Source organism: Xenopus tropicalis, chromosome 10 (assembly GCF_000004195.4).
Source record: "Xenopus tropicalis strain Nigerian chromosome 10, UCB_Xtro_10.0, whole genome shotgun sequence".
NCBI lineage: Eukaryota > Metazoa > Chordata > Amphibia > Anura > Pipidae > Xenopus > Xenopus tropicalis.
Genome location: NC_030686.2, coordinates 31,965,984 through 31,990,023, shown reverse-complemented (window position 1 = coordinate 31,990,023; position 24,040 = coordinate 31,965,984). Strand labels below are relative to the sequence as shown.

The 24,040-nt window shown below is 42.6% G+C and overlaps 1 protein-coding gene across 2 annotated transcripts; it reads left to right on the top strand.

The window, feature by feature from the left end:
- Positions 1-1,267: 1,267 nt before the first annotated feature.
- Positions 1,268-18,728, top strand: cdc42ep4 (CDC42 effector protein 4). 2 transcript variants are annotated; one of them, XM_012953207.3, is made up of 2 exons: positions 1,268-1,437; positions 16,440-18,728. In XM_012953207.3, exon 2 carries the CDS (start codon positions 16,625-16,627, stop codon positions 17,540-17,542), a length of 918 nt encoding a protein of 305 aa, XP_012808661.1. In that variant the 5' UTR covers positions 1,268-1,437; positions 16,440-16,624; the 3' UTR covers positions 17,543-18,728.
- The last annotated feature ends 5,312 nt before the right edge of the window (positions 18,729-24,040 follow it).

Here is a 24,040-nt window from a genome sequence, read left to right as displayed (position 1 = left end):
AGGGGGTAATTGGACAAGTTGTGGTTGTAATACCTGGCCTTAAGGTGGCCATACACAGGCCGATTCTAGCTGCCGATATCGGTCCCTTAGACCGCAGCTTATTGGTCTGTGTATGGGAACTAACAACCGGTCTGCCGACCGATATCTGGTCTGAAATTGGCCAGAATGTGATCGGGCAGGTTTAAAAATTTAGTCGGATCGGGGACCGCATTGGTCCGTTGATGCAGTCCCTGAACCGACTGCCCCTATACCTGTCTTGGGTATGAAATAGCCCGATATCTCTCACCCGTAGGTGGGGATATCGGGAGAAGATCCTCTTGCTTGGCAACCTAGCAACCTAGCCAAGCGAGCGTTTTAATGTGTATGGCAACCTTTACCAACCTTTACTGACATGCTATTAAAATAACAGGCAGGGCCGGAACTAGGGGTAGGCAGAAGAGGCAGCTGCTTAGGGTGCAACGATTGGGGGGCGCCAGGCAGCCTCTCCTGCCTACCCTTAATCCGCTCTCTTTAGTCATTGCCCCCGCCGCTTGTCCTTACGCGGTGGGGACAATGACCTATCGAATCGCAACGTGAACTCCGCGGGCGAATGAGGAAGGTGCAGGGGTGAGGTGGCTGACCGGGTTGCCTAGGGCGCCCGGTTGGCTTGGCCCCCCCCTGATAACAGGCTGGGGGTAACTCCAGGTACAGAATATTTGTCATCCCTGCTATGTGGATGCTGCTATAAGGTTCTCATACAGCCTCCTAGCACTATTCTGTCATTTTATTTATACAGCGCCAAATCACAGAGCAGTTACTAACAATAGCAGACGAATAGAATCTGCTTAGGTGAAACTCTGGAAAATATGTTTCCTCATAAATACCCACTTTCTAGTGATAACTCACTAAGAGCTAATTGCTTTCGATAAAATAAGACACAGCAAAGCTTTTGTTGTCTGAATTTCAGACTGTAAGAGGCCATTGTCACATGTAATTGCGTTTGTCCATAATTGCGCTAAGCAGACTGCATTGTCACTTTAATCAACTAAAGGGTCGGGCGGATCTCCAGGGAGCGGCGGGGTTTGTGCCAAGCTGGGAGGGGCTCCCACAGAACCCACTGCGGGTTTGCATAGGCTTGAGGGTTTCAGCAGCCTGTAGTGGGCGCGGCCTGTGCAAGAACGGACTCAGCGAGTAGCTATGTGACTGGACATTCTGACACCGCCTTACAGCACGGCGAGCCCCCACTGAGGGGCGGTGCTTGTACTGAAGTGGGAGGAGCTCGCCAAGTGCTGCTGCGAGTCTTTATGTGGCTGTGAGTTGTGGCAGAGTCATACAGCGGGAGTGCTGCCTGGGAGTGTAGATGGTATCGCTGGTGTCAGGGGGGCTGGCAAAAGCCGCGCTTGGATTTATACCTGTTTCACTGCGGCTTCCACTCTGCTTTTTCGTCTGCTGCTTCAGGTCAGTGTAATGGGTCGCCGCGGATAGTTCCTGTTGGTTGCGCTGCCAGCCTACGCCCATAACGGCAGGCTATTTCATGGCGTGGGGCTGTGGATTCTTTTCAGTCGCTTGTCTGTATTGGGTACTGTATGGGTTAATGCTGCTTTTATTGTTGTCAGCACTGCAGTGTTGGACTCATAGAAATTCTGCCCGGGGTTGGTTGGAACCCAGTAGGCTCTGTGGTGTTCAGTTGCACATCTTTCTGTGTACAAAGAGCTTCCCGGCGGTGCAGGGGTTACACGGGGGAGGGGCTTCGTGTGATCGTGGCCGCCTATTGGTTTAGTCTGTTCCTTTGGCTGAGCTTTCCATGTGTTCTGTACACAAAGAGCCCTTCCATTTCGCTCAGACTCATTGTCTAGGAGAGACTCTGTTTGGGGCCCACCAGTAATCAAACATTCGTTCATTTTGGACTTTTTTAATTCATCTACAGTGATGTCTATTTAATGTTTGATTCAATCCAATGCATGCATTTCCCTAGAACTGAGGCTCACTTCTAATCCAGCTTGTGTGCCCAAGTTACTTATATTACATTTATTTATAAAGTGCCAACATATTCCGCAGCGCTGTACAATAAGTGGGTTACATACATTGGACATACAGAGTAACATATAAAGCAATCAGTAACCGATACAAGAGGTGAAGAGGGCCCTGCCCAAAAGAGCTTACAATCTACAATATATTGCCCCCATAATACTGTGAGGAATGGACGGGGCCTAGTTAGTATATTGATAATGGCCTGTTTGTGGGGCAATTTAGATTATAGCTCAGTAATGTTGGGTCCCAGTGCAGCTTTGCTCTACTGGGTGATGAAGTGACCCCATTGGATCTTCCCTCCAGTGGGTAAAGTAGGGAACCTAGTGCAGCATACCTCTAGTACAGGGGTCCTCAAACTACGGCCCGCGGGCTGGATATGCCCCCCCGAGTTCATTTACCCAACCCGAGCTGTGTCCTCACCCCTGGCTACTACCTGTCTGCCTCCGTGTGGTCCTCGGCCCCAGCTTGCCAGCCAGTGTGACACGGTGACGTGCTGTGGCCGAGGACCACGCTGAGGCAGACGGGTAGTAGCCAGGGGTGAGGACACAGCTGGGGGGTATAGTTTGAGGACTAACTATAGTCTGGCCCCCCAACAGTCTGAGGAACCAGGAACTGGCCCCCTGTTTAAAAAGTTTGAGGACCCCTGCTCTAGTAGGCAAGGAAGGTATGTGGCTTTTCATTTTAGCTCTAGCCAGCAATTGATCAGATTTTGTATGAAGTGTTTAACAGGAATGGTGGGCTGAGCCTTTATTTCCAGAGATGTGCAGTATCTAATAATACAGACTGCGTCAGAGCTCCTGAAATGAATCCCATGGCTTTATGATGCAGGTCATAAACAGCTAACAAATGGAAGATGTTTGTACACAACTTTTTACCTGGAATATGATTGTATATACACAAATATATACAATACACAAGACCCATCGATATCCTGTAAATTTTACTCTTGTAAACAGGGCTTAGTGATGTCATCAGTTATAATTGGGTCTTAGTAATGTACTTTGTCACATGACTCACTGAAACTTGTGTGTTATAAATAATCCTGTAATAAAATACACAATTCTGTCTATAGTCTGTCTATACAGGGCTGGACATGCTATAGCCATCGGCACCTGTGGCATGACAGTCATTCCGAATCCACTAAGGCTTTAGTCATAATAAAGTCATGCTTGAGATGTCCATAGATCATTTAGTGGAAATGCCTATAGATGTAGAACGGTGATACAGTACAATTGGAATTATACACACAGCCTGGGGGCTAACTTTTCTCAGCAGGCTTTTCGGGTCATTTATTCGCTGCATTTTTCTCTAGTTATCACCCCCTAATACTGTATTACAAGGAGTATTAACTATCGCTTAAAGTAACTATCACTTGAATGCCAAGGGTATTAACTGTCACTGACAGTATTAGAAAGTAGAAACTATCAATTAGTGTGAAAGCTTCCCATAGCAGGGTTCCCCTTCTCCCTGTTTATTTATTAATTGTCGGCAACTGGTTATGGGCACAAATTTGCGCTTGTCTATATAAAACTCTATACCCAGCAGCATTACTTTTTTCTTAAAAGTGAGTTCCTATACTGGTAGTTCAGTGCTGCCATGGCTTGTTGGTAGCCAGTCTGGTTCAAAAGAGGTTAATATAGTGTCAGTGATTTGAATGGTCAAAGGATTCTTTTGGAAAAACACAGTACAGGTATGGGATTCGTTATCCATAAAGCTCTGAATTGCAGGAAGGACTCTGTTTTAATCAAATAATTCAAAGTTTAAAACAAAGTTTCTCTGTAATAGTAAAACTGGCTAAGATATAATTAGTCCTTAATCGAGGTAATCCTGTTGTGTTTATTTAATGTTTTAATGATTTTTTTTTAGACTTTTTAGTAGACCACTTGTCCAAAAGAGAACCCTGGTCTCAAGAATTCTGGGTAGGGATGCACAGAATCCAGGATTCGGTTCGGGATTCAGCCTTTTTCGGTAGGTTTAGGATTCGGCCGAATTCATGGTCCTGGCTGAACCGAATCAGAATCCTAAAAATCACGTGACTTTCTAACATGTAAACATGGAAGTTGAAAATTTTTCGCCAACTAATTTGGGTTCGAATTCAGTTCAGTATTCAGCCAAATCCTTTATGAGGGGTTCAGGGGTTTGGCTGAATCAAAAAAAAAAGTGGATTTGGTGCATCCCCAATTCTGGATAACAGGTCCCACCTTGTATTTTTTTTAAATAAATGTAATTTTATCCCTTAGCAAACCAAGCCCACCTGGTGACCTGACATCTGTCACTAGAGATCTTATCAGAAGCACTGTGCTAAGTGATTGGTCATTTTGCCCGTAGCTGCACCTCTCTGGATCTGTTACAGCTGAATTGACACTCTTCCCTGCACGAGTCTCTTATATATTTATTCTGTTCCTGCTGACTGTAAATGAGGTTTACTGACTCACCCCTGACAGGGGAATACTGCTAGTCATACTGTGATTGAAGGTGCTCTGCTCCTTAGAAGGGAAAAGGTAGATTTTTGTGACTTCATTTTCTCAAATTTCGCAAGGTTACTTATTTCCCCAGAGCTGACATCACTTGGTTGCACAATCTGTTCCGTGTGATCTGTTCCCAAGCTAGACAACTGTTATGGAATAGTCTCCCAGCAGAGTTGGTAGAGGCAATCCAGTCTGTCATGACTTTATGGCTTCTTATAGATTGGAATGAAATGGGCACCAATTGGTATTGAACATGTGACAAAAGAGGGCAGATTGCGTGGCAAGATATGATTAATATTTTACATAAGATTACAGAAGAAAGTTAATTATAATCATTATTGTGATTTTATTTTCACCTGATAATTATACTCAGTGCCGCCCATGCAATTTTTGTGCATCGTCAAGCACCTGCCTGTAGAACTTACAATCTACGAGTAGTGGCACAGGGAGTGATGCCTAAATGTCTGGGTGTATTTCCCCGACACGCGATTATCATAATTCCACCTTTTAAAATAATATACGTTCCAAAAAATAGTTTATTTTTAATCATAATAGTGAAACATATGTTCTGCTGTAGAGTTGGGAATAGCAAATCACAAGATTTTTTAGAATTTTTTTTTACAACAATTAAGGAGAACTTGGTTAAATTCCTGGTGCTGCTTCTGCATGACGTACACTTCCCTCTTAGTTGTAAAGGCTTGGGACTTTTTTTATTTGTGATTAATCAGCAGTGCCTCCTCCTCCTAATGACTCAATTTTCAGCAGCTGTCAGCTAAAGAATATTCCGTACTCGTTTAGAAAGGGAGGTCATTCTGACACCAGCAGTCACAGACTGGCAAACTATGGGTTCTGCTGTAAGATGCCATAGACAGTCACTATTTATTGGGCCTCTGTGTACTTAAAATGCCAGGGTCTATTTTGAATCCCAGTCCAGGCCTAAATGCCTCAAGGTCATTTAGTAATTGTGTGTGAAGGTTTGTGTAATAGCCTGAGAATAAAGGTGATTCTGGTGTATAATGTACAGAAGTCTATTTACTTAATTTAGGATTTAACTTGTCTGCCATACTTGGGACTCTTAAGGTGACCATAATCGTTAAGGTCCCAATATAGCCACCTAAGGTTGGCGATACTGTGCCAATTGGCCATAGGGCCAAATGTTTGCGTTACAACAACGTGTATAAAATTGCCAGCCTGAGGATGTCAATGTGCCGCTGTGGTCCCCAATCCAAGGGGAAAATCAAACCTGCCTGACATGGGCAGATAAGCTGCCAAAATGGTTTCAACAACTCATATCAGCAATTTAAATCTGCCTGTGTATGGCTTTACAAACAAGCTTTTGCTCATGTATATCTGTATGGTGGCTTTTTGAAGCATTCTACTGTATTGGAATGCAGGAGTTAATGGAGATCATTATATTCTATGTAGATTGTACTGACAGGGCCCACTGAACTGCTGGTGAGATGCAACAACGGGCATTTCCTTATGCAATCCCATGTAGTGGCTTTTTTACGTGTCCCGCTGCATGGGAACATGGGTTAGCAGATCCCATTCTCTCTAATATGGCACTGAACTGCCAAATGCAGATAAAAACTTCCTTATTGCATCTCAACTATGTTCCTCACTTCCATGTGTGAAACACAAAAAAAAGCCACTGCTCAGGAACACATGTAAAAATGCCCAAGTGTGAGAGCCTCTAGACCAGGGATCCCCGACCTTTTATACTCGTGAGCCACATTTAAATGGAAAAAGTGTTGGGGAGCAACACAAGCATGGAAAAGGTTCCTAGGGGTAGAAATAAAAGCTTTAATTGGCTACTTAATAGCCCCTATGTGGACTGGCAGCCCTCAGAAGGCTCTGTTTGGCATAATACTTGGTTTTTATGCAACCAAAACTTGCCTCCTTACCAGAAATTCAAAAATGAGCACCTACTTTGAGGCCACTGGGAGTAACATCCAAGGGGTTGGTGAGCAACATGTTGCTCACAAGTCACTGGTTGGGGAACACTGCTCTAGACCATATATGTCAAACACAAGGCCCGGGGGCCAAATTCGGCCCACCTGGCTGTTTTATGTGGCCCTTGGTGAGTGTGTCTGACCATCCAGCCTGATCAATTTCCATTTTCCTCACACAGTAACTAAGACTAAGGGGTATATTTATCATTCTGTGTAAAAAGTGGCGTGAAGCATTACCAGTAATGTTGCCCAAGGCATCCAATCAGTAATCAGATTTAAACAGTAGCAAAGCATCTATTGGCTGCTATGAGCAACATCACAGGTAATGTCTTACTCCACTTTTTACACATTGTGATAAATATACCCCTTAGTATCTTACCAAGTATATTAATAAAAAATTTGGCCCACGACTTAGCCTGTGTTTTAGATTTCGGCCCCCTTATGTGATTGAGTTTGACACCCTGCTCTAGACAATCAATGCCACACTCTCGGCATTACTAGCCTGTGTAAACTCTTTGCTGTGCCACTCCCAGGATGCCTGTCAACATCTCGGTTATAGTTAAAAGTACAAATTGGAACTACACAAACGGTGCTCGTGTTTACACATTTATTCAGCCATTACCTCTTCAAGGTTTTGGGTAGGTTTCAACCTCTCTTTGTGAGAACAGGACATTATTCAATAGTAAGGGATAACTCACCCACACACCCTGTATTTTTAAAATCTATTTCTTTCGCAGCCTTGTACAATAGAATGTTGTATTCTTCAAATATACACCTTGCAAACACATACTGATCAATACAGGAGTCCTGCTCACTAGAGCTAACAATCTAAGGGTGAAGATATGCAGTTAGCAGCTACTTGTCATGGCTATTAAACTCCAGAGAATACCTTGCCATAGACAATACTGAGAATTGCCTTTGCTAAAACACACATAGAGACAGTAAATGATCAGCATTGTCTGTTTTAGTAGCTGCTACTAGTAGCTCAGTGTGTCTTCACCCTAAAATGTGCTCAGGGTTAGCCATTTGCACATTGCTTTGTATAGACAAATTACACACTAGTGTGTAGAAAATAACACAAATGAGTGAATTTAAGATGAATGCTTGGCCTGTATATATTGACTGCCTCTAAGTGACACATTATTGCACGTTAGCGCCTCTCTTATTTATCTTACTCTTAGGGGAAGCCAAAATAAACACATTTGTGAATCCAGGCCTGTGTATAAACATGCAATGTTCCTTGTCTCTAAACTGGAGCTCTGTGTCTTCAGCGTAACCTGATTTTCCCTCTTGGAGTCTCTCTCCCTATAGAAACATCTTACAGTGGGGATAAGGCCACACAGAAAGCTGTTGTGTTACACAGGAAAGTGATGTTTTGGCCTGGTTGTGAGTAGCTTGTGAGCAGCGTCTGCGGTTTGATGGATGGTTGCTCTGAATAAAGGGCTCTTTTGATAGGAAGCGCTCACAGGATCCAAAGCACTGCGGGCAAGTTTGCTTGTGATATAGGAAGATGCTGCTTTCCAGCACTTGCTTAGAGGAAGGCTGAGCACATTGATACAGTTAGGGGTTTTAGGCTTTCCAAGGAATATTCTGGGAATAATAATGGGATGCCATTGTGGGGAGATAAGTCGCCCACAACAACAGAGATTTGTTGTGGCGCGACTAATCTCCCCGTGTGTCACTGGCCTTCAGGTAAGGCAACTAACGCAGTTGGCAGATTTCGGCTGTGTGTCCCTGCACTTGGACAGATTGTGCTACCGGGTGCAGGCACAATTAGAAGATTTTTCAAGAGTACAGGCGTATTGCCAGCCTGCGCTTATATGCAGACTGACAATCTGCTTATTAGTTAGAATTATAAATACAACCTGCTTCCCCACTAATTGTTAGTCATACGGGTCCATTTATCAGGATGCTGTGCCTTTGTAATATCCAGTCTACCTGTAAATCATTTGTTTATTTTTTAATTCTTTGCTTGTCTGCAGTGCTAGTGAAGTGCTTAAGTTGGCAAGTTAATATGCTCCCTGTAAAGGGCCCTTTTATTTTCTTGCTTCAACATTAATATCATTCTCCTTAGGGAAAAGGGCCAATGCCAGGGCTGTCACCCACTGTAGTAAATGGGTGACACAGCAGCAGTTTCAGGACACTTCTCCTCCAGAATTAAGTGTAACATCAAGTATAGTAATGAGCAGGGGCCCTGCTTACCTCCAGTGTTCTTGTTCTGAAAGAAAAATGCTTTATTTCTTGTTAGATATATGTTAAATATGAATTCCAGCAGGAATGCTTATCCAAATAGAAGTTCACATTTTGTGCCAAAATGGAGTTAACCCAAACTGTAAGTATAATGAAGTAATAACCACCCACACCTATATGCATTGAAATTGTATAAATTATATGAAGAATGAGCAGCCAACAGCGCTACAACTGTGTGTACATCTGTGTATTTTATAACACTGATATATAACCGGCCCCCACTTGAGGATGACATTCCCACAGGCTCTGTAAAATTGTCCTGTCACAGGACTGTGTTTACCCAGGTTTGGGACTTGGCTTGAGTTATTCTGCTGATAGAGACAAAGTTTGAGTTACATTATCTTTGACTAGAATTCAGTGGCTGATTTTTTTTGCCGAGGCTGTGTGGCTATTGTGCTAGAAAAGGCAAATTTTAATCTTATAAGGAATATACATAAAATGAGTTTTGTTTACTATTTGCTGTTTTTTTTAGCATTGCAGCAACATTAACAACATTTCTTGCCCTAAAGCATAAAATAAACTTAAGGTCATACAGGTATATTGTATCTTATTAAAGAGAAAATATATTTTATTCTGTTCACCTACTAAGGTCTTATACAGTCTAATTATAGGAAAAACAAATCGACCATACAAGGGCATTGTAGCTGAACAGAACATTCAGTGCCTATGTGTGTTTATTTATTTATGTATTTTGAGTCAGATGTATGAAATTAATTTCTCTACCACAAAGACATAAACACACACATACTAGGGTCAATTCCATCAGAAGTCAATTAACCTATCACAGTACTTTGCAAACATTTCCCTCTGAAACCCTCCTTTGTGGTCCAACATTTGGTCAGTGCGCATTTAAAGAATAACAGACAAAAACATCTGACATCCTGGTATTATGCTTCAGGGTTATCTAGTACAATTTATAACCAGTTGCCCTTAGGCTTTAACCCTATTCACTTTTCACTTCTTCCCATAGAAGTCTAAGTGAAAAGCAAGCTTCTGTTTAAAAAACCACTCCCTTCCCTGTCTTCGCCTTGTGTATCTTAGGGAACCCTTTACCCATGGATTATTTTGGGAAGCTGTAAAGGGTCCAGTGAATTGGAGATTGGAGGGCCCTGAACACGTAATGTGTTTTATTATTACCCTTTATATAGCACAGATCATCTATACAGTGCTTAAGAGAATTCCCATTCATCACATCAATCCTTGCCTCAGCAGAGCTTACAATCTAAGGTCTCTATCACAAACACTATGGTCAGTTACATCAGGGACCAATTAACCAAACAAATATATTTATGATGATGTATGACTTTTGATATGGCTATTGGTTCCAAGAACCTGGTGTGAAACTGGTTTCTAATTGTAGAACCTTTACATTCAAAACTAGGCTTCATGTCTCATTTTTATGTTATGCCTAGCTTATAGCATTATTAGGTTGAAAAACATATGGCATTGCTTGCAGCCCCCCCCCCCAGCATAGGGTCTGTGCCAAAGTGAAGGATCAGCAGAGGGATGATTCTGAGGTGACTATCTCTTCAGCTGCACATTTTTTGTTAACTATATGGCAAAGATTGTTCTATTAATGTGAACTGTTAGATTTGTGTTATACAAAGGTGAACAACCCCTTTAAGGAGATCAGAATCTACTAAGGTGGGTACTAGAACCCGCTGGCCCTTTGTGTTTGGGTGGGCTGAGCACACATCCTGCTTACCTGGACAGAATACAGGTACATGGCATAGTGTGCATACTTTTGCAGCAAACGTTATGTCTGACTGATGCGTGTATGGGCAGGTCCGCTCTCTTTGGGAATACTTGCTAGTGACTAAGTATGACAAGTCAACACTTTAATAAATTTGTCCCTAAAGCTGGCCATACACGCACCGATAATATCGTATGAAACCTTGTTTCGTACGATATTCGGTGCTTGTATGGCGAGTCGACCGATATCGCAGGAAGCTGCTGATATCGGTCGACTCGCCGAAGGGCCAGTTAAAAGATTTTGATCGGGCGCCATAGAAGGCGTCTGACCAAAATCTGCCTTCAGTGCTGAATCGGCAGAAGGAGGTAGAAATCCTATTATTTCTACCTCCTTATCTGCCTTTTCAGTCCTGAAAGGTTTGTTGCTGATTGTACGATCTTTTGTGCGACCGATGGTCGCACGAAAGATCGCAAATCGCCACGTGTGGCCACCTTAAAAGAAATAAGTGAAACAAACTTGAGAAGCACAAAATGGAACACTGGTTTAACTTGCTTCTACAATACCACTGGATTTATAACAATAATGGAAATAACCCACATTAAAACACTTATAAAAAATACCTAGATATTCCACTTTTTCTGGCTCATTGTTTTATCTAGCAAATTATCATTGCTGTCAATGAGTAACAACATTGTTTGAGAGCAATATTAACTAAGCAGATGTCCCTTTATGTACAATACTTCTATTGCAGCTGCAAAGCGATACTGTATTAGATTTCACTGGCACTTCAGTGCTGAGAGCAGGGAGTTGGGGATAAATTGCTGGGGGAGATGCTGATTTGTTCTATTTTTGGCTATTTAAGTGCCTGCTACCTTTATTGACTTTACAGTGGGCCAGGTGGTTCTCAGAATACAGAAAAAAAGGAAAAAGGGATTGTTGGCTAGAGAGAAGGTTTAAAAAGGATAATCCAATCACTTTAACAGAAGGGCATACATTCCCTTTATTTTCTTATTAATGTTCTGTAAAGAAAGTGTGAATGGGTATTCTTTAAAGGGAGTTTTATCTGCATATGTATGTTTATAGCAGTGGGTGCAGCCATGATTCCTCTCGTGAGGTATAAGCTGCATGTGGTTGGCTGTAAATTAACTGTAGGCTTTTTGTTAGTTATTTTTTTCTAATATAATGTGTGTGTGTGCATCGTATGAGTTCCATGTGACTCTGGGCTGCCCAAGTGGCTTTACAGAGTGATCCGGCCACAGAAAGCTTTCTCTGGACCACTAACTATAAAACCCTCTTCCTTGTATATATTCTGAGGGTGCATGTGATTTATTTTCAATGTATTTTTTAAATGTCTGCTGAGAACAAACAAATATATTTATGATGATGTATGCCTTTTGATATGGCTATTGATACCAAGGACCTGGTGTGAAACTGGTTTTGAAAATGTTGAACCTTGACATTCAAAACTAGGCTTCATGTCTCATTCTTATGCTATGCCTAGCTTATAGCCTTATCAGTTTGAAAGACATATGGCATTGACCCAATCAGCTTGCAGGTCACACCGACTGATACTGTACAAGGCCACCTTCTTTCAAATGGAAGAAATAGGAGCTGCAGCTCCTTGTCTATTAATGCACCGCACAGTAGCCGACATAGTGTGTTAACACGCAAAATGTTCAGACTCGTCCAGACAAACCAACAAATATATTGGTTAGGGTTGACTGGCTAAAGGTGGCCATACACGTGACAATCCAGTCGTAGCAAGTTCACCGAACAAGAGGATCTTCTCCGGATCTGCCCACCTAAGGTGGGCGATATCTGGCTAATTCTATCATTTGGCCTTTAAATGGCGGGCATAGGTGCAGTCAGACCGAGGATCACATCAAAGAGCTGATGCAGTCCCTGATCCGCCAAAAAAAATCAAACGTTCCCGAGATGGAAGATTTAAGCTATGAGGTTAGACTGTCGAGGTTGGGGTTGTTTTCTCTGGAAAAGAGGCGCTTGCGAGGGGACATGATTACTCTGTACAAGTACATTAGAGGGGATTATAGGCAGTTGGGGGATGTTCTTTTTTCCCATAAAAACGATCAACGCACCAGAGGTCACCCCTTTAGATTAGAGGAACGGAGCTTCCATTTGAAGCAGCGTAGGTGGTTCCTCACGGTGAGGGCAGTGAGGTTGGGGAATGCCCTTCCTAGTGATGTGGTAATGGCAGATTCTGTTAATGCCTTTAAGAGGGGCCTGGATGAGTTTTTGAACATTCAGAATATCCAAGGCTATTGTGATACTAATATCTACAGTTAGGGGCACATTTACTTACTCACAAATGGGCCGAATGCGTCCGATTGCGTTTTTTTCATAATGATCGGTATTTGGCGATTTTTCGGAAAATTGTCGTGACTTTTTCGTTGCCATTCCGAATGTTGTGCAAAATCTGGCGATTTTTTCATAGCGTTACTACTTGCGCGAAAAGTCGCAACTTTTTCGTAGCCTTCGCACCGAGTACGAAAGATTCGGATTCATTCAAGCTTCAGTATGATGACTTTTCTTGGGCCGGGTTGGAGCTGCAGAGTGCCATTGAGCCCTATGGGAGACTTTCCTTGGGCCGGGTTGGAGCTGCAGAGTGCCATTGAGCCCTATGGGAGACTTTCCTTGGGCCGGGTTGGAGCTGCAGGGTGCCATTGAGTCCTATGGGAGACTTTCCTTGGGCCGGGTTGGAGCTGCAGAGTGCCATTGAGCCCTATGGGAGACTTTCCTTGGGCCGGGTTGGAGCTGCAGGGTGCCATTGAGTCCTATGGGAGACTTTCCTTGGGCCGGGTTGGAGCTGCAGAGTGCCATTGAGCCCTATGGGAGACTTTCCTTGGGCCAGGTTGGAGCTGCAGAGTGCCATTGAGCCCTATGGGAGACTTTCCTTGGGCCAGGTTGGAGCTGCAGAGTGCCATTGAGCTCTATGGGAGACTTTCCTTGGGCCGGGTTGGAGCTGCAGGGTGCCATTGAGCCCTATGGGAGACTTTCCTTGGGCCAGGTTGGAGCTGCAGGGTGCCATTGAGTCCTATGGGAGACTTTCCTTGGGCCGGGTTAGAGCTGCAGAGTGCCATTGAGCCCTATGGGAGACTTTCCTTGGGCCGGGTTGGAGCTGCAGAGTGCCATTGAGCTCTATGGGAGACTTTCCTTGGGCCGGGTTGGAGCTGCAGAGTGCCATTGAGCCCTATGGGAGACTTTGCAGCTCCAACCTGGCCCAAGAAAAGTCTCCCATATAGGGCTCAATGGCACTCTGCAGCTCCAACCCGGCCCAAGGAAAGTCTCCCATAGGGCTCAATGGCACTCTGCAGCTCCAACCTGGCCCAAGGAAAGTCTCCCATAGGGCTCAATGGCACTCTGCAGCTCCAACCCGGCCCAAGAAAAGTCTCCCATAGGGCTCAATGGCACTCTGCAGCTCCAACCTGGCCCAAGGAAAGTCTCCCATAGGGCTCAATGGCACTCTGCAGCTCCAACCTGGCCCAAGAAAAGTCTCCCATAGGGCTCAATGGCACTCTGCAGCTCCAACCTGGCCCAAGGAAAGTCTCCCATAGGGCTCAATGGCACTCTGCAGCTCCAACCCGGCCCAAGAAAAGTCTCCCATAGGGCTCAATGGCACTCTGCAGCTCCAACCTGGCCCAAGGAAAGTCTCCCATAGGGCTCAATGGCACTCTGCAGCTCCAACCCGGCCCAAGGAAAGTCTCCCATAGGGCTCAATGGCACTCTGCAGCTCCAAGCCGGCCCAAGAAAAGTCTCCCATAGGGCTCAATGGCACTCTGCAGCTCCAACCCGGCCCAAGGAGAGTGCCATTGAGCCCTATGGGAGACTTTTCTTGGGCCGGGTTGGAGCTGCAGGGTGCCATTGAGTCCTATGGGAGGCTTCCAAAATCATGCTAAGTCTGAAAGTTTCGCCCGCCGCTTACGAGCGCTCAATACGAAAAAGTCGCGACAAGATACGAGCGAATCGTAATGGCTACGAAAAACTTGCGTTTTTTCGCGCAAATCGTATTGGTAACGAAAAAGTCGCAACAATTTCCGAAAAGTCGTAAAGGCGCCGAAAAAATCACAAAAAAGTCGCAAAATGTTCGTTTTACAATCGGAATTTTTCCAATTCGGATTCGTGGGTTAGTAAATGTGCCCCTTAGTGTTGGTGGTTGTATATATAGTTTATGTATGTGAGTGTATAGTTTGATAAGTATAGGTTTTGCATGCTGGGTTTACTTGGATGGGTTGAACTTAATGGACTCTGGTCTTTTTTCAACCCTATGTAACTATGTTGGTCTGGTAGTCCCATCGCTGGTGCCCACATACGGACAAATAAGCTGTCAAATCCATCTTAAGGACTCAAATCAGCAGCTGAAATCTGGCCATATTTACATACATGGGACTTCTCTATTTAATATAGATGCCATTTGCAATTTAGGGTTTATAATGTCCACTTGCACCAAATAGATCAAAGCTAATTGCTTACAGTGAGTTGCTAGTTTGCGGCTTTGCACTGTGTACTTTGTCCTTCTAGGGTGGCTGCATAACGGGCCATTGTCTACGTGGCATTGTGTGTGTGTGTGTGTGTGTTTTTTTAACGATTCCTTATGCTATCAGTTTAATTAATGTGAGACTTAAGGTCCATAATACAGGAATCAGACAAAATACTTGATTTAATCAGGAACAAAGCATATTGTTATCAGGTGTCTCCTGAGGAAGTGATTCTTCAGATAATAGAGTAGTTACAGTGATACTTGCAATTTGGGAATTGTCCTATTTTACCTATTCGGAATCAAGCATATGGTTGTACTTTGCATAGAAGAATAGCCTGAGCTTTATGTATGGATAGAGAATCCTTCCACAGCTTTAACCAATGTTATGAAGCGATTTTTGCTAATCCATAGCCAAAGTCACAAACAGGCTAATATTGATTTACAGTTTTGCCAAGATGTGTCAGTATCAGGCTAACGCCATGTTAAGTTAGCAATATATATATATATATATATTATATATATAAAACTGGTTTCAATTGAATGTGTCATTGTGCTGAAGAATGTTAGCAGGCCTATCAAACTAGAGGCCTGTGAGCCTGATGTGTGTCTCCATAATCCTCAGCATGGGCTCCATAGACCTATTAAAATATTGATGGTATAAAATCCATAATATAGCCCTTTAAACATGCCATAATATGTATGATTATAGGTTTTGGTGCCAAATCTGCCTGGTGTGGCATTAGCTTAAGAGAAAGGGCATCCATAGAGGATTGTCCGCTTTCCTCCTCCTGCATTTTGTGCACAATCTGTAATGCGCGCCCTTGCCCTAAGGGTGAAAATTTCACGGGTGCTGGCAGTGTAGACTTTTCTTGTGCTCCTCAAAGATAAACCAATGAGGCTGTCCGCAAAACTGTCGGGCAACGTCCTAGCACAAATTCCTTGTTTTCTACTTGGTTGCTTTTGTCACTCTCTTTTCTTCTTGGGAGAATACACATTCTGACAGCTGTCAGTGCTAATGCCCAAACATGTCAAGTAAATGGAGCCAGTCTCTTATAATAAGCCTAATTCAGCATTGGGAGTATTTCAGTATTTAAATGATGGGATGAGAGGTGGGTTGATGTTTCTTCACCTCACTTGGTTCTGACTTTTCCTATGCCTTTGCCTGTTATCTTGGAGTGCATCACTATACTATCACGGTGCTGCTTCTCCATACTATCACGGTGCTGCTTCTCCATACTATCACGGTGCTGCTTCTCCATACTATCATGGTGCTGCTTCTCCTTACTATCACGGTGCTGCTTCACAGTGCCACACTGTAAACTAACATTGGGGTATTTTGGGTGTTTTCCTTAGGTCTGTTTATGGCAATATCCATAGTATTGGACACACCTGCAGACATGCTGCCTACTACATGATGTGTAGCATCTGCATTTATGAATTACATTAATAGAAAAATGATACTGTATTTGATAGTTTGTATCCACTTCTATAATTTATAGGGTGTTTTTATTGTATTAAATTTCTGGCATCATTTAAGCTTCTCAAGTGATTTTTTTTTCTTCTCTTTTTAGATTCTAATGGATGGTTGGAGCTGGAAGTCAACTTGTTTTCCTGGAACTTCCTGTTGAGTAACTTGAGGTTCACTCACTTTACTTGTGACTCATTTTTCTGGTTTTGGAAAACCATACAAAGGTCCTTACAGATAAAGGGGTTTTTCAAAGAATAAGGTGCTGAGGTTGAATAACAGGTAGCAAAGATGCCTATACTTAAGCAGCTGGTTACCAATCCCACTGCCTCAAAAAGGCGCTCAAGGGCAGACCTTACAGCAGAAATGATCAGTGCTCCACTGGGAGATTTTCGGCACACAATGCACATTGGAAGGGCGGGTGATGCCTTTGGAGACACATCCTTTCTCAGCAGCAAGGGTGATGATCATCCAGAGTCAGAAGAATCTGTTCCCAAGCCGGGACTGCTCTCCAGGACATTTCGCAGCAGCAAACGGTCACTTTCAGTGACGCGAAGTGACCGCAGAGACATGCTAGGTTCCCTCAGGGACTCTGCAATCTTTGTTAAAAATGCTGTTTCCTTGCCCCAGTTGACTGAGAAAGAGGCTGAAAGGATTTCTTCCAAGAAAATGCCAAAAAGCCTGTCTTCCAGCCCAGTAAAGAAGGTGTCTGAAGAGCAGCGTGTCAATGGGGCATCTGCTCAAAGTCCAACAACCCTTCCTGATATAGCCACTGCAGAGAGGGAGTTTGGAGAACTAACAGATTTGCCAGAGTATGCACCAAAGAGCAGCTTTGGTATGAAGCATGCAGAGTCTATTATGTCATTCCATATTGACCTTGGCCCATCCATGTTGGGGGATATCTTAAGTGTCATGGACAATAGTCAGTGGGAGAAGGACCTGGACCATAGCCTTGACGACTTTGGTGGAAATGGCTCTGGCTCGCTATCTTCCTGGCAGGCAGATCCACCCCCAACAGGTTACCCATCACATGCTCCTAACGTGGACAGCAGAATACCTAGTTCTGCCAAAGTAAGCAACAGTGGGGCTACCAAAGACAGCCATTCTAAGTCCAGAGATAGATCAGTTGTCATGGACAACAAACCAAAGAAAGGGAGAGACTTTTCTTTTATGGATGAGGAAGAAGAGGAAGATGAGATCAGAGTATAAAGAGGACTCATTCATTAAATCCAAAACTCTACATATTTTTGTAAAGAAAAATGGGGGGCTGATATTATAGAAGCTAAGCCTACATCATTGTTGATATGTGCTCTGCGCATCAACAACTAGGTAATTACCCATCCATCCAAACTCCAAGATAAAATGTCTTTTTTTCCATCAAACAGGCTGTCCCATGGATATATAGGGTCAGTGTAGAGTCAAGCAGGGCTGTTCACTAATATACAAGACCTTAGCCCTTGTTGATATATAACACATAGCTTGTGGCCACTAAAGCTGGGTACTGAACAGAGGATGGGAGAAGTAAAGCCCTTTAAAATAACTGGTCTCTAGACTCTTTAAATCTCTGTTTATGCTTTGTCTAGTGTCTCTTCCTTTTAATTTTGATCATAAAAAAATGATTTGAATTGATGCTTAGAAGAACTGATGGCAAGGGGTGAGGATGACTAAACATGTCCCACTCGCTTGTGTTCCTGTGATCACATTCCTTGAACTGGCCAGTTTGTCTAAAAGACATTCAGCATTTCTCCTGAAAACCACAAACTGTGACAATCTGCAATGAATGGGTTGTGTGTTGGGGACGATCAGTTGTGCTAAGCAGATACACAGATACTGTGTGCTAGTTATTGAATACTCAAGCTGTGCCCAGTGATTCACTGATGGAGGCCTGCCAACACTAAGGGGTCACAAGGTTTTGAGTTACATTGCGGTCCCACTTACAAAAATAATAGACGGTTATGGACGTAGGCTGCCCGAGGGCAATGCAGAACCATACATTATTTTCTCTGACGGATTATTTAACTTTAGACATATTGAATACTGATCTTTTATTAAAGCTACTCCATCCCTGAGTACGACTTGTGCTAGAGGAGTATTGTGATATTAATAGAAGACACTATGCATTTTCTGACCATTCAAAATATGGTTACCCTATGCGATATCCTCTCCAGAATTTAAATGGAATATTTGCTTTTGATTTTTTTTTTTTTTTCTGCTACTTGAAAAATCAAAAACATTGAGCGAGGAAAGAAGAAAAGATGGTACGGCTGTTTAACCACAGCATTGAGAGTACTGTTTGCCAAGAGACTGAAACCTTTACTGTATATGGAATACAGATTTATTTAAGTTCTGTACCTGTTTTGTTTTGTCATTTGTATAAAAAAATTTTATTCCTGTTTTTTTTATTTCTGAATTCATTTAAAGTTTAATGACCAGATTCTAGTAAACTTGGTAGGGTTCCAGACCCAGTATAAGCATATGATGGCTATGGAAGTAGATATATCGTAAACGTAAATCATATGCTCTATTTTGGTGTTACTGTCCCCTTTTAATATGTACAAAATAATTGGAAAATTCATTGAAAGATTAACTCCTTCGATTAACTTATCAGCCTAAAAATCATCTCCAGTTGCTAGTGCTAAAATAAAGCAGTTACTCCCTGACCCAGAGACTACTAAACTGGAAACAATGCCTGTATCTGTATAACTATAATATGGCAGTCTGCTTATAGAAGGAATGTATATACCCAATAAGACCAATGCAAATGGCACTCACATTCTGCAACAGTGCGGAATATGTGAATTCCATTTGGATTGTTTCTTATTGGATTTATAAACTCCTAAAATGCCAGTAACCAGTTATGGGAAATGTTTGCAGTACAGCAGTACTTTGCCTGTAAAGATATCCTTAGAGCAACATATGCCGATCAGCCAGCAACTAAGTCAACTTGACAGATTTGCCTTTACGCTTGTGAGGCTACTAAAACCTGTATTACTGGACTTACAGGGCAGAGGGGTGAGAACATCAGATTATGAGAGAAAAAAGCCAGTTTCTTAAAGGGGAACAGCGATAGTTGTTGTTCTCAGTCCATTTCTTGGGCCTTGTGTATTTATGTTCATAACTTGCTTCAGTTTAATATCTGCCACTTTAATTGAAGATTCAGTCGTCCTAGAATAATTAGCCATTAACACTACAACATTAAATCAATATGTAAGAGAGCTGACTCTCTGTTTTTCCCCTGAATTGCACTTTGTCTTTGGGACCCTCAGAGGAAGGTCTCTGAGGCATTAAGCTCCTTTCACTTATTGACAAATGCGGATATATTTCAAAGGGGTGGTTGCATTGCTTTGTTTTCCCAGCCCAATAACAAAAGGAATGTTCCATGTATAACTGGCCATGGTATTCTATTAGGAGACAACCATGTTATGGGAAGGCTGAAATGCCATGTTTGTGCTTGATCTTAATGAAGTCTATTTTTATACATTTAGTACAAAACACATAAAACAATTAGCTGAGCAACATACAGACCAGATAGGGTTGTTGTGACTGTAACCCCTGTAACAAATGGGGGGGCTGGCACCCCAAGCACAAGCAGAACTGCACAGAGTACAGGTCAGTTATGTAGTTAATTACCTTACCTTTATATTAGAATTAGCACTGCTATTGGCTAAACCTGCACCAGTGATATGCAGCCCATTATCTGTTCTGGAATGGGAAGTGTAAAAAAAAAACGTAATATTTAAGGGGACCTACCACTATGCTTATTTAACCAAACCTAAAATTCTTCTTGGACAGCAGTGTTACCAGGTACGTGTCCTAAATCCATAGTACCTACCAATTTTGGGGCCAGTAAATACTGATTGTTTTATCAACCCACAGGGAGTGCAGCAACCCCACAGCTGGTTTGGTTTCAAAATCTGTTTTAGTTTTCATTTACAGTAGGTATTTGATGCAAAAAGGTCTATTTTACAAACTAAACTGCACATGTGCAGTTGCCTGTAGCAACCAATCAGTGAACAGGTTGATTATAAATTTGAGATCTAATGCATCGCTGTAAAGCAATTTAGCACCTATTTGTCATTTCAAGTTTAATCCAGATATATTTCAAAATAGTTTAAAAACATTTATATACCCCAATAGGCGTATTAAAACTGGATGAGGCCCAATTAATCAAAACGTTTACCCTTTATGATCTGAATAAGTTGGAAATTGTAAGGCTGTATTCAGTGTACCCACTAAAGATTCTAAAGGGGCAGATTTGGGTGACTGCAGTATATGTGTGCGAATTCCTAAACTAGTCATAGTCACCTCTTAAAATGCCCATAACGGAAAAAATAAAAGTCCCCAAATTGCAAAACGGCACAAAAGGAATATGCTGTGAATTGGGGATCTGCAGGTTAATCACTAAAAGAGCAAAATCAGATATGGAAGAATTTTTGTCATTGCAATATAAAACTGCAGGTGCTAATACTGAAGAGAAGGGACAAATAGCCGCCATGCAAGCAGTAAGGTGTTAGTATAGGTCTCCTGGGGAGAGGGCACCGAAGATGGCTACTAAATCGCATTATATAGGGATCAACACTGAGGGGATGGCATAGATTGAGGCTAAAATGCATAAAGTGGAATTTTCCACGCATTTCTGCTAAAGGCATGAAATATGAAGGAATTAGATTTCTCCTACAAAGAGCCCTTAGAGCAAATGGAAAAAAAGGCAGATGTATGGAAATAGTGAAATAATATTGCTCCTCCTGTCACATGCCAGCTCTGGCTGTCCCCTTCTGCTGCCTTGGTACACTAAGGCTTTGTCTAGCACGCCAGTCACGTGACCTGGCGAAGGGGGGCGGCCATGAGAGCCAATGCATTAACTCATTCACCATCCTTGTACAGTGGGTCTGCCGACTGATGGTAAGGGGAGAACTAGAGACCTGGCAGGCTAAGAAGAGTCGGTAGGACTAATATAGAACAGAACGCTGTAGCATTAAGCAACTGTGTGCTCCACTGCCTCCGCCTCCAGCTTACCTACACACTGCCGTGGCACGACTAAGAATAAACTATAATGATATTTTAAAAATAATTTTTAAGCCTTGCAATTGTCTTTAAATAGCTCCTGTTTCCTCTTCAACGGGACCTGCCCAAAGTTATCCTTCAGCCTTTGGATCTGTGGCTGGTTCTATGTGCAGCCCTTTTCCAACTCTGCAGCATGGAGCTGACATTACTATAGGACTGAGCTCTGGTTTACATTGGGTTGGGTTTAATCATATATTTTCTCTGTCTCTCATTTTTTTGAGGCATATTTCCATAAATACTTGCTTAGCTGCTGCAAACAACGTGTTGGGTAAATATAACTATCTTTCCATATTCTAGTCTCACAAAACGTATGACAGGACTGTTCTGTTTTGTCAGGAAAGTAAATAAAGTTCAGTGATCACATGAATAATACATCTCTTGCCAAAAGGCAAAAAAGAGTACATAGGACTCATTTATCATGTGGGCAAATTAATAGACACAGGCGCAAAGCAGCACACAATGCACAGACTCGCCCTAAAAAATGAGCCTACTGTGGCAACACTTTGCCCTTTTGGAATGGTATACAGGTCTGTATACAGGGGGTGGGTTCAAGTGTGCAGGGTGTTTTAAGAATAGTGCTTGTGCCCCAAATATATAGTTATTATCCTTAATATACACGCTTAATATGTATCTAGTCAATATAATTCACATTATCAACCTACTAATGCACACACACTCTGGTCAGTGTTATCAGGAACGAAATTAAGCTGGATATTTGAATTGTGGATGGAAGCCATACAGAGAACATACAACAAGAACATCATTTCCTGGTTCTACCTCTCCCCATTTAGGTGAAACAAACAGATTTTATTCTCCTTGTAATGTCACTCTGTACCTTTTTCATTCTGATTTGGCGTTATATTTATTTTCCTTGATTAAAGGGAAACTATTGTTGTTTATAGATGCTAATGGATTAATCATTAAGGTTGCAGACTTCTAACAAAGTAGCTATAACTACTATAGAAAGACCCATATATATCCTAGCAGTATCAGACTGGGGTGCCGGGGGCCCACCAGAAACCTTCAACTGTGGGCCCACTTTCAGTTTTTCTTTCTCTCTTCACTCACCTTCATTCTCTTAATCATTTCTCTGTACATATTATCTATCCTTCCTTCCATTCTTCTCTTTGTTCTCATGTAGAAATGAAAAACGACTATGGTATAAACATACAAGGCAAATGGCTGGGTGAGCAGGAGGGCCCACTAATACCTAGGAGTTTTCCTAGTGGGCCAGTCCGACACTGCATCCTGGTTTCTCACCCATGTGAGCCCTGGTAAGGGAAATTAAGACGTGAAGGGGGGATACACAGTATGGTTAAATGACAAATTTGGGAAGCAACCATAGAAGATTAATGATTTCCACCTTGTGTTCTATGACAGCCTTCTGATCATTGGCAGAGTATGGAATAAATACAGAAGCTTAATATTCACTGTAATACTAATACCAGGATACCAGATTCTGGTGGAAGCCTAGAATAGAACTGACCCCCTTCTATAGGAGAAAGTAACAATTCGATCTATAACAGGTAAACCCATTGTAGCTGAAAACCATCTCTCTCAATTCTCTCTGCCTGCAATATGAGATAAAGTGTATGACTTGGGACTCCCCCGTGAAAATCAGGACTTTTAAGAGAGAAGTGCATGCTGCTGTTTTGGCTCCACCAGATTTAAGTAGCCATGCAACTGATACTGAGCAGCACAGCCTGTATTTCACCTGAGGGTAAAGGACCAACCAGTGGATCATGACCACCATGTTGCTCACCACCCCCTTTGCTCCCAGTGTCCTCAACGTAGGTGGCCATTTTTTTAATCTCTGGCTTAGAGATAAGTATAGGAAGCACAGAGACATAATTTTACTTCAAGCTGAGCTCCAGCTCTGTTGACAGCAGTCATCACAAGGCTACAAAATCACAGTACTTATTTGGCATCCCCAATTACCTTTTTTCATGCTTGTGTGGCTCACAACAAAGAACGAATGTGGATCCCTGGTATAGGTGTGGCAATACATGGGTGTTCTGGAATGAAACCCTGCCCTGAGATGCTACCTCCAGAGCACCCTTTGCCTGATCTGCCACACCAAAAAACAGTGCTACAATCACCATGGTAGCACACAATAACCTTTAATTCTGAGGGAGCATGGGTAAAACTGCACATTTTAGAACTTTGCACTTGTGTCGGTAACCGAGTCTTTTTATTTCCAAAATGTCATCTACAATAAGTAGCTCAGTGACACAAATGTGTTACCTTGCTCTACAAGGTCCATTCAACATGCAACAGAGCTAGTTCTCCGTGTGTGGCTTTATGTTGGCCAGTCACTGGTGGCCCTGGGCAAACGTCCCACAGCAGTACTGCCTGGGTGCGGTTTAATACACACTGCAATATATTTGGCCCTTACACACAGACATATACGCATACATTTTTTTATGTCTTTCACCACACAGGAACCCAAGGCACTGTACCCAAAAGCAGTTCAATGTGGGTCCCTGGATACAGGAAACATAGGGAAGAATAGGCTCTGCTTGTCTTCCATACAGTAAACAAATAAAAAGCCCACACACTGGAACACATACATATACTCCCGAGTGTAAGAGCCTTCGAACTGCCTGGCTGAAAATCCAGATATGGTTAGGGAAAACTTGTTAT